This window comes from Plecotus auritus, assembly GCF_963455305.1.
Source record: "Plecotus auritus genome assembly, chromosome: 12".
In the NCBI taxonomy this organism is placed as follows: Eukaryota; Metazoa; Chordata; class Mammalia; order Chiroptera; family Vespertilionidae; genus Plecotus; species Plecotus auritus.
Genome location: NC_137778.1, coordinates 10,559,453 through 10,571,043, shown reverse-complemented (window position 1 = coordinate 10,571,043; position 11,591 = coordinate 10,559,453). Strand labels below are relative to the sequence as shown.

At 40.9% G+C, this 11,591-nt stretch overlaps 1 protein-coding gene across 5 annotated transcripts; it reads right to left on the bottom strand.

Annotated features, from left to right (window-relative positions):
* Positions 1–365: 365 nt before the first annotated feature.
* On the bottom strand, positions 366–7,663 carry C4BPB (complement component 4 binding protein beta). Of its 5 annotated transcripts, none has more exons than XM_080648309.1 (7): positions 7,305–7,366; positions 6,943–7,129; positions 6,224–6,391; positions 4,852–5,028; positions 2,304–2,397; positions 1,235–1,361; positions 366–580 (listed from the first exon to the last, which is right to left on the bottom strand). In XM_080648309.1, the coding sequence occupies exons 2-7, from the start codon at positions 6,998–7,000 to the stop codon at positions 437–439; spliced, it is 768 nt and encodes a 255-aa protein (XP_080504435.1). In that variant the 5' UTR covers positions 7,001–7,129; positions 7,305–7,366; the 3' UTR covers positions 366–436. The 5 variants fall into 5 exon arrangements, with proteins under 5 accessions (XP_080504435.1, XP_080504434.1, XP_080504432.1 ...); XM_080648306.1 differs by lacking the exon at positions 7,305–7,366 and adding an exon at positions 7,578–7,663 and having other exon boundaries at positions 373–580; positions 6,224–6,394; XM_080648307.1 differs by having other exon boundaries at positions 373–580; positions 6,224–6,394; positions 7,305–7,376.
* Positions 7,664–11,591: the final 3,928 nt, after the last annotated feature.

Sequence of the window (11,591 nt, the reverse complement as noted above, 5' to 3'; positions counted from 1 at the left end):
ATAACTGTTCTGAGCCTATTTCCCAAAATAAATGGTTAATTTTTACCTCATAATTTGGGTTCCCTTGAGGCTAATTTTAGCTGCATCATTCCTGTCTCATATTAATATGAGGCACACTCTTAGCTATGATCTGAGCTTTTGATTTTCCTGGCATACAGGAAATCAAACCCTTTTCTCCCCATTAATGTGTTGCTAATTCTTGTTTTAAACAGACAACCATCACCCTTGGTCTTTCCACATTCATACACACACACACACACACATACACACATACACACACACACACACACACACACAGTCCATCATACAACTGCAGTTGGTTACTATGAAGTTGCTTTTCAGTCCAATGAGAGAAAATTTTGAAACCAATTTCAGAACCAAGAGGAAACTTTATTTATAGGTGGATTGACATTACCCAGTCAACTCAGCTACAATGTCAGGGCAATATTTTTGCCTCCAACTCAGCTTTCTTTGTTTCCAGAGAATGTTTTAGCACTTCCATTGTTGAGCCATTTTCCTTTAATCTTTGCATAAAGTTCTCTACGGCTTTGCAAAGTTCCTCACTCTCTTGAAAGGCAAGCTGAAGAAAGAAAAAATTTTGTAAATGACAACTTAAGAACGGAGAGCCAGCTTGATATTCTGAAGATAATGAGTAGTGCTTAGGTCCGGGAATGGGGCTCAGAACCAGCCTAACTTCCATAGGGATGTGGATCTTAAACATGATGCTCAAATACACTTACTATTATCCCAGTAGTAAATATAAACTAAAAGAGAAGTCTCAATGAAAATTGATTTGTCACCCTAGCCAGTTTAGCTCAGTGGATAGAATGTTGGTCTGCGGACTGAAGGATCCCGGGTTCTATTCTAGTTAAGGGCACATGCCTGAGTAGGGGGAGTGCAGGAGGCAGCCGATCAATCATTGATGTTTTTCTCTCCCGCTCCCTTCCTCTCTGAAATCAATAAAAATATTATAGACATGAGTTTATGTGCCTTGCTCTATAAAGTACATGAGACAATGACGCCTACTAACAGCACCTCGTCGGGCGGCAAATAGGAACCACCATATATAAAAATGTGAGATAATAGTTTATGTGCCCCATTCCACAATCAGGTCAAGGCCAACCCATTCAAAAACGTCCCAAATTGATCAGATATTTACTAAGCATGTCCTAGGAGCAATGCCAGGCCCTGAAGATCCAGCCGTGAACAAGAAAGACAAGAGTCTACTGCTTACCAGTGCCTTCTCATGTGCAGTCTGTGGAGCTGGTTTGGGGGCTTCTAGGATCAATTCACAGACCGGAGGTGCACCGTTCCATTCCCCATCAATGCACTGCTGCTCCTGGGTGCCCACCAAGCGGTATCTGAACAGAAATTTGGATGGCCACAACTCTTAGCCTTTCACCTTCTGAACTGGGCAACGAAGGCTGGTTTTGTGTTGCTGTATTTCGGTATTTCTTACTGTGATAAACCCACCTCTCTGCCCTGGATCCATAAGGCATGCTTAAGTGCTCTCTGTATTACAAGGTAGAACTAAAGTACAACGGCTCCCAGGGGTGTGGAGAGCCCAAATGATGAGTCAACCCATAAAACATGGAGAAGTGAGGAATTCTGAATATGTGCGTTTATACATACAGTTTTTGGAAGGGGAGGGGAGGGAAGAACTTTAAATAAGCACCTGTCATCAAGGCTCTCAAAGGAGTAGAAAGCTAGAGACAGCCTTCAAATACATCTTAGTGAACTGGCTGAAAAGAAGCTGCAGCTTCTAATCAGAAAAAAAAAATGTGAGAGTTGACTGCAAAGTTTGCTGGAGGTACATAATGAGATGGAAATGCTAGTGAAGGCACATAACCCTGAGCCAGTAAGAATGAGGTAAGGGAAAGAAAAAGCGAGGCGATCTGTAAGGTGGGTGACCAGGCAGTCTAAAGTAAGGCTAGACTTTAGGGTATTTTAAGGACCTATATTCTAAATCTTCCTATTTCTGCAGTTCCATGTGTTCTGTATTTCCTTGAATTTTTTGTTCTGAGGTCCTTAGAAAAAAATATACATTTATAATATCTATTTTGTCTTACCTAACAGAAAAAAAGATGATGCTTTAATTAGGATAAATAGGAAGGTTAGTTTGTCTTCTAGGGATTGGGTGGAGCTGGAAATGGACTAAGGCAGCTCTCAAAATTAGAATGAGCTCAGCATCCTGAGCAGTAGGAAATCAGGGGACTAGTTTTGAGACAGACTGGGTCATTCCCAAAAAGAATGCTACTAGTCAATGGGCAAGCTCTCGTATTTGAAAGGCTGCATCCTCTTACCTGTCTTCACAGTGGTAAGTAATGGTAGATCCTGAGTTGAAATCTCCTCCTTCATAATAGCCATGAGCTGGGTTTCCAGGAGGGCCACAGTCTCCTGAGGGACAGGAGCAATAGGAGAGACAGTTTTGAAGTTCAGTTATGCTCAATTAACAACACCCCCTGTGTGTGATTGTCTATGCCAGCACCTACCATCATCATAGCAGCACATGTGGCATCTAGGGACATGTATGTTCTCCATTCATTTCCTTCTGCTCAAAATCATATCTGTCCATGGGAAAGACCCCCTCCCTGGGCTCATCCTGAGTCATTAGTGATTTGAGAGTACTTTTCTGATTGGCAGGAGCTCAAGGAAAGGAGGTGAAGTGGTAGAGATGCTAATTGTCAGTATACAAGAAAAGAAAATTTAGCCCACAAACAGAAGTCAAAGAAGTAACTCTGAAACAGGAAATCAATAGTGTGAGCTCAAATGGAGGCTGACATCCCCTTAGGGACAGAGTTATACAATATGAGAGCTTCATCAAAAAAAAAAAAAAAAAAAAAGGAGAACAGAGCTTGGATCACTAAGGATGAGAATTGTAGAAAGAGAGCTAGAGGAGGTACTAGATGTTGTGAGTTTTAGTTCTGGCTCTTCCAGTAACCACATGGCACTAAAGAAGCCATTTCATCCCTCCTGGTTTTCTTCCTAACCTATATGACGAGCAGGTGAAATGATATTATGCTTTCAGCTCTGAGATGAAGTCTAAACATGTTGATCAAGATTAAAGGCTAAATCAAGAATAATTACATAGGTGTATGTTTACTGAAACATAAAGGTCTATAAAGGTCTTCAACACAAATAGCTGAGTAAAAACAGCAAGACATCTAAGAGTATGTATAATATAATATAATTTTTGTAAAACACCATCATATACAAACATCTATGAACAACAATGTCTGAAAATTATATATCAAAGTACTCTGCGATCCCTGGGTGCTCAGTTTGTAGGTAATTATATGTTTTCTCTTTTTATTTTCTGAAATATTTTTTACAACAGAGATGCATTACTTGAGCAGTTAATAAATAATTGTTAAGTGGATAGAGCATCGGCCTGCAGACTGAAGGGTCCCAAGTTCGATTCTGGTCAAGGGCATGTACCTTGGTTGTGGGCACATCCCCAGTGGGGAGTGTGCAGGAGGCAGCTGATCGATGTTTCTCTCTCATCGATGTTTCTAACTCCCTCTCCCTCTCCCTTCCTCTCTGTAAAAAATCAATAAAATATATTTTTTTAAAAAAAAAAAGATCAAAAACTGAGTTCAAAGGCTGTATAGAGAAAAGAAAAAAATTTTTTTTCAATGACTTAAGAAACTCCAGTTTAGATAGGGTTTTCTGGTGACTTTTAAGAGTTCAGTTTTGAACTGAAGGAGATGATTTGGATCTTGTACCTAAACAGAAAAGAATCTGCTTTATTCAGGGACCGAGGGAGCTTCCCTTAGAATTGGGCGATGAACTAAAACAAAAAGACAGAAATCCTGCATTTTTAAGCTAAGACAGGAACCACTGCATTTGTTTATTTAAAATACCTGCATAAATTAAAGAAAAAGTCATGAAATAAATACACCCAACTAATTGCCTTTGAGAGCTCTGAATTATAGTGATAGAGGAGGTATGTTCAACTCTTACTGTATATAATAAAATAATAATAAGAGGTACTTTCAACTCTTATTTTACTATGAGTAATGGTCTTTTCCCCTGTATTTGTGTATTTTTTTAATAAAAACTTTCACTATCTTGAAATAAAAATTTAAAAAATAGTCATATGGCCCAAACCAGTTTGCCTTAGTGGCTAGAGCGTCAGACGTGCGGATTGAAGGGTCCTGGGTTCAATTCTGATCAAGGGCACACGCCCAGGTTGCTGGCTTGATCCCAGGTTGCTGGCTTGATCCCCGGTAGGGGGCATGCAGGAGGCAGCCCATCGATGATTCTCTCTCATCATTGATGTTTCTAGCACTCTCTCCCTCTCTCTTTCTCTCTGAAATCAATAAAATACATATATTTTTTAAAGTCAGATGTTCCAAGCTGCCCTGTGCTAGACCTAGTGGACGGGAATCCTACTTGAGAAAAGAAAAAAGCGTTGTTCACTGTCTGAATGCTGCTCATTTCACTGGAATACGCCACTGGAGCTGAGGCCCTGCTCCATGAGCTCCCCGTGTTTCTTTTTCTTTTCTTTTTTTAACATATTTTTATTGATTTTTTTACAGAGAGGAAGGGAAAGAGTTGGGAGTTAGAAACATCGATGAGAGAGAAACATCGATCAGCTGCCTCCTGCACACTCCAAGGTACATGCCCTTGACTGGAATCGAACCTGGGACCCTTGAGTCCGCAGGCCGACGCTCTATCCACTGAGTCAAACTGGTTAGGGCCTCCCAGTGTTTCCTGGCTGTCTGTCTGTGAGATCCTAACCCTCCCCAGATACACAAGAGAGGAAATCATCCAATGGATGTGGCGAATGCCTCGCTGCCAGTGTTGCTCAACATCTTTGGGATTTGCATTTGTTTCTATTGTACTTACTGCTTTTGCAGATGGGAAAGGGAGGCACCCAGGTGTGGTCCTCTTGGCACTGGCTCCAATTGCCGCCTTTGAGGACGTAGTGGTCATTGCATCTAAACATGATTCTGTCTCTCATTTTCACAGGCCACCGGAAACTAAACTTGCCATTCAGCAGCACAGGGTCGGGACAGTGGCCCACTGAAGAAGAAAACAGGCAGTGACCTGAAAAGGCCAGGATGAAACCCACCACAGCAAACACTAGACCTCCTGGCGCTTCATTGAGAAAACAAGAAATTCGGGCTAAAACTGCACTCTCTTCATAGGGAATAGTACAGGACACCAAATTGCATCCATCAGGGTGAGAGAATACTGGATTGGCCTGAGTGACACTCTTGTCATTGTCACTCCTGTGCATGACCAAGAGTGAAAGGGTCTAGGGCATGCACAAGGGCGACATTGGGCACTTGAATTTACTAAAAATAGTTAAGCATCTAACTGGAAATTGCCAATTGCAAGCTCATCATCCTGTTACGTAAAGCGTTGCTCAAAATTCTTGAGCCTGTGTTTGAGGCAAGTGTTTCCTTCTTGTTTATCCAGCCAAATATACACGTGTACTATCATTTTTTACTTCATTTTGTTTTCTCGGGTGTAAAAACAGGAGAGAATGCAGAGATGTGAATTTGGTCATACGAATAAAAGGTAAACATGCTGGTGTTCTTTACCCTGGGAATAAAGGAGAATCGATCCAACTATTCCTAAAAGTAGTACTAATAAAGAGAATACGGACGGCTTTTTCTCCGTCTCTGCAGACACCGCAAATGAGTTCTGTGAGCTTGAGCAAGTCACGTGGATCTCAGTTATCACATTTGTAAATTAATGACATAAATTTTTCTCAGTTCAAAGTTATAGGATGAATGAAGTAAAATGATATGATAGATTTACCTCCAAGTAATAATAACGCAAAGCAGCATTGTAGGAGGAAAAAAGATCAGTCATGGGCTGAAACTTGTCGAAGCTGGGTGATAAGTAACTATGCCTTCATTTTACTCGCCCGTCTTTTGTATATGTTTAAAATCTTCATAATATAAAAATTGTAACTCAGTATGAGATTAAACATATCACAGTCCCCCCCCCCCCCCCCGCAAAAAAAGAGGTCATTTTACTATTTACTATTTGGTGGAAATTCTTTCCTTCTTGGAGGGGTGGTTGAGTCTATTCAGAGCTGATTATGTACCGTCTAAAAGAAGTCCCGCCACTAGCGTGCTTTAAAAATGGATTCCTAGAAGTTGGAATTCTTGCCTTACACCGTTTTAACATGAGCTGCTGGAGGTAGAATGTGAACGAATACAGGGGGATGACAAGACGGACAAAGAAGCAGAAAGATCACACGTACAGCGGCACCTGGGGGTAGAGGCATTCCACTCAGAGGCATTGCAAAACAAGGTGCTCTCTCCTACCAGGTGGTAGCCCCGGATGCAAACGTAGGTCCCCAGAACGTGTCCTTCTGCCTCCTTGGCAACAAATATGCTATTGTCCACTGAGGGAAGCTCTGGGCAGCTCTCTGCTGGAGGGAAAAGGAAACAGATTCGCTGGCACATCAGGTGCGGTGAGGAAGCCCTCATTCGATCCCCCCATCTGACTTTCTTTTTGCTGGATTATTGATTCTGATTCTTTCTACTCTTCCATGTTCATGTACATCCACGTCCCTCCCTACCCTGGGATTCCCAAAGTTTTGTTTTCCAAAGGTTAACTGGAATTTCACTCAAATTCAACCGTAAGTTACCCACCCCCAAAGAAGCAATTCCCTTGCCAAAAGGCACTCCTGGAGTTTAGGTTAAGACCACTGAAGGTTTTGAAACGGATACTGTTTTTGCTCCTAGAACAGAAGGGGAGAGCAAACAGGTAGCCACCCACATACAGAGCAGACTCATAGTAAATATTTACTAAGCCCCTATGGAGTACAGAGAATTCAGCCAAGTAACTGGAGATTTTTCAACACAACAAATACATTTCATTGATTTAAATGTCATTACAATCCTACACAGAATGCCTCACAACCCACAAGCTGATATCAAGTGCCTTGAAAACTGAGCTTAAGAAAAGCATACGTACCATCTGAGCCAGAAATCAGCCACACAACCACAAGATAGCACACAAACCGAAAAAACATCTTGTGATCAATTGCTTGACTCAAGCCTGGACATCTGGTTTGGATCAAAACAGGTCTTCTAACACCGCTTAAGATCAGACCAACCAACCACCTCCCTCCTAGAGAACGGGTTGTATCGATTCCTCCTCCCTGGAAAGAATGCAAAAAAAGAGGGGTAAAATTTGTAACAGGAAATTAAAAACAGCTGTATGAAGTTGCTACAGAGAGGACTTTGCAAGAACATAAAGGGGTGGGAAAAGAACTGCCAGTTTTAAAACTCAATTTCAGAAGTTGCTTAGGTTCTGTTCATGCAAATCCAGCTGACCAGTCCCTTTGAAGTGCAGGCTTATCCTTCCATGACAGACGTGGGCGACAGGGTCTTGCCATGACCTTCACTTCTGTCAATATTTGCCAATGTTTAAAGTCCACCTTCTGCAACTCTCTCCAGCATTGCTGGTGGAGAATGGGGTGCCAATCTCTGATGCTTTTCCAGGTAAAACTCTGGGCACTACCTCATCCCCCTTTCTCAAATAACCAGCTCTCCCCAGGCTGTGAGCGCACTGAAGACAGAAAGCACAGGGAAGTCAACTACCCTTACCTGTCTCTGATCTTCCCGATTTATGGCTTCCCAGCAAGGAGCTGGTCCTGATGGATGCCAAACCTGAGAAGAACTCCAAAGTCCTGCATGTAAACTAGCGCTGGGGCTCTCATAGCTCCTTGTTCATGACTGTTACAGCAATCAGCTGGTTGTCCATGCTCCATGATAAAATAGGAGTAAAATTCCTACACAATTTTAGGTTTAAAAAATAGTACAAAAAATTGTAATAAAGATAAAGTCTAAGGGACACAGTAAGGTCTCAAATTTCATTCTCTCCTCCACGGATTTGCGTTACTTTGAAATGACTTGCTCATATCTTTCTCCCATGTTAACTGTTAACAACTCCAGGACAGGGAGTGTGCCTCGTTGGTGTGTTCCCTTCCTCTGCACTCCAGAATGCAAAGCAGAATTGCCTGCCAAGTGAATGGAAAGCAATTCGGAATCGATGAGAAGAACAGTCATCCAGAAACTTGACCACAGCCTCGAAAATCCACACTGATCTTTTATCATTTATCACTTAATGTATACTTACTGCCTTTATAGGTTTTCCATAGCTTATCTTTGGTCAATATGTGAGTTGCTAGAGAGCAAACACCTTTTAAAGTATAATCTTCCATGGTTAATAACATTCATAATGCTTATTAATAAACTAGTGGCCTGGTGCACGAGATTTGTGCACGGGGGGTGGGAGGGGGGGCAGGGTTCCCTCAGCCCAGCCTGCACCCTCTCACAATCTGGGACTGCTAGATCCTAACCACTCATCTGCCTGCCTGCCTGATTGCCCCTAACTTCTCTGCCTGCCTGCCTGATCACCCCTAACTGCCCTCCCCTGCCAGCCTGATCACCCCCAACTGCCCTCCCCTGCCAGCCTGATCCTCCCAGTTGCTCTCCCCTGCTGGCCTGATTGCCCCTAACAACCTCTGCCTCGGCCCCGCCACCATGGCTTTGTCCTGAAGGACGTCTGGAAGGTCTCCTGGTCTAATTAGCATATTACTCTCTTTATTAGTATAGGTAAGCATTACAGGCTCTTCTAGACCTTTGAACATTAAGAACAATTTAATCTAATCTAGATTGTTTTCTGGAAAACTAGGGCAATAGGTCAGATGCAGAATTGTACTCAGACTGGTTCGATTGCTTTACAAAGAATGGGCAGGCAGTAATTAGTGGAAGAGATCAGGTGAATGGGGAAGGGTAGAAAAACAAAAGCTAGCCATGCCTAGGCTAGGGGAAGGGTTGTAGGGAGTTCAACAAGGAGCGTACATGCTCTGGTGCGTGTGTGTAGAATTTTGAGAAATTGGGAGATGATTTTAAGAAGTTCTACACTATGTTATGAATGCATTCACTTTGGCCTTTGTCAAATTAATTCACAAAATATTCAATTTGCTTCTCCAATTAGTTTGTGTATATTGACTTGGTATGTAAATATAAAATGAGTATGTGGCAGAGATTTTACTCAACTCAATTAATGAGGGACCATTAAAATGCTATACCTAGTTCAAAGAAGAATTTGAGAAACAGAGATTAATGTAGTTAGTCAGGCAAAGGCATTCTGAAATCACTTTTCCAGTAGATGCAAAACTGTTTAATATTAGACAGAGCAACAAACTAATATTTGGAATCAGCTTTTCTAATTGATGAAAATGAATTTACTGGACAAAATTCATTTGCTTTGCTGTGATCAGAATCATTTGTATTATTCTCAGGAAAGAATCACTTGCATTCTTAACCATTTTCTACAAATTGACCTCTACTTTTTATAGTTGTAAAATAAAAGGCCTATTTAGTAGAAAATGAAACATAATTACACAACCCTGTGTAATTTCTGGGGAAATGATAATCCCCAGAGAAGGTCTGCTAGACCGTACTTAGTAATCCACTGAAAAATTTCTCCAGTGATCCCTTTTGCCTAGTTCCAAGTTCTGAGTAATTTTTCTTAACATACCACATGTTCAACTTCTTGAGGCATACATATTTCATAGTACCTAATATATATATATTGTTTGTACAACAAATAATTTTTAAAAGTGGAAGAAAATTTTGTCTATTCCTACATAAAATAGAGCATTGTCACAGGAAATAATTCTCCATCTCAGTGGTTTACTTCAGATTCAGAATTATTAGGACTTCAGAAAGGTACTATATTGCTTATAATATTGTTTTACTAATATTTCTCCATAAAGTATAAAAATATTTATACTAAGTGGGATATAGAGACTATAAATGCCCTCACAAAGTTAAGGTCAGGTTTTGCTTGACAAATAAACTAGAAGAAATCTTTGTTTCTAAAGCTATTTCAATTTTGTGATTACATATAAGGAGTGATAGAATTATATGTTTTATTATGTGTCCAAGGTCAGATAAATTAATAAATAAGCATTGCAGGCTCTTCTAGACCTTTGAACTTTAAGAACAATTTAATCTAATCTAGATTGCTTTGATTGGTTTGATTGCTTTATAAAGAATGGGCTGGCAGTAATTAGTGGAAGAGATCAGGTGAATGGGGAAGGGTAGAAAAACAAAAGCCAGCCATGCCTAGGCTAGGGGAAGGGTTGTGGGGAGTTCAACAGGGGCGTACACACTGTGGTGTGTGTGTGGGTGTGTGTGTGTGTGTACAAGATTTTGAGAGAATTGGGAGATGGTTTTAAGAAGTTCTACACTATGTTATGAATGCATTCACTTTGGCCTTTGTCAAATCAATTCACAAAGTATTCAAATTGCTTCTCCAATTAGTTTTTGTATATTGACTTGGTTATTTCTTGAATATCTCACCAAGAAAAATCTGGGCCAGAAAAGTAGCTTGTATGCAGATTATATGAGAATAAAACTAATATAAATTTTCAAAAGGTCTCATTGTTCATGAAATATTGTAGAGTTTGCTTTGGTTGTGAGTCAAGACAGCCACGCACTATGGAAAGATCAGACTTGATGAATGAAAACTACTCTTTCTTTTAAGTGATAGCAGCATAATTGCAAAGACTACTGCTCACCTTGTTATCCTTTTGGACTTGCTGAAAGGTCCCTACTACCAGATAGCTAACCCTTACCAATATCTATTTCAACCTTCTTCTTTAGTAATTAAACCCCATATTTACTGCTGGCATAAGACCACCGGGAATTTAAAAAAAAAAAAAATCCCAGTCTGTCTTGCCTTGGACAAAGCTTTGGCCAATGGGAGCATACATGTTATATGCAACACCTAGAAAATATCCTTAACGGAAGCTGGTGTGCCCTTTTTGTTCCTTCCTGCCAACTGGAATATAGTATAGACCCAGTTCCCATAGTTTGAGTAGCTATATTGTACAAGAGGTAGAATCTAACACGCTTTGAGGATGATGAGTTAACATGTCAGAAGGACCTGGGTCCTTGATGATTGAGGGAGCTCCAGTCTAGTCTCAGACTGCTTATCTCCGAACTTCGTTGTAGGTGACAGTAACCTTCTGTCAGACAGAAGGTGCTAGTACTTTGGGTTTGCTGACACCTTCCGCTGAAACCACCTTTCCTCTGAAACACTAATGAATGCAGAAAATAAGGGTCAAACCATGGATTGATTAAAATGATCCAGAAATTTAAATATATTTTTTATTGTTTTTTTACAGAGAGGAAGGGAGAGGGATAGAGAGTTAGAAACATCGATGAGAGAGCAACATCGATCAGCTGCTTCCTGCACACACCCTACTAGGGATGTGCCCACTACCAAGGTACATGCCCCTGACCAGAATCAAACCTGGGACCTTTCAGTCCACAGGCTGATGCTCTATCGACCGAGCCAAATGAGTTAGGGCCAGAAATTTGAATGTAGAAAAGAATGTTTGATAGACCTTATTAAATCATGCCTAGAGACTGTTTCCCATCCATAAATTCTAAAAAGGCAATGAAATGGATGAGAGAGGAGAGATCTTAGGAAGTGAAAACTGAATGTAAACAATAATGTAAGCAGATCACTAATGAAGAAAACCCAAGTGGATCAACAATTTACTTCCTGAAAGTGGGCAGGGTGGTCGGTGAAGGGCGTTA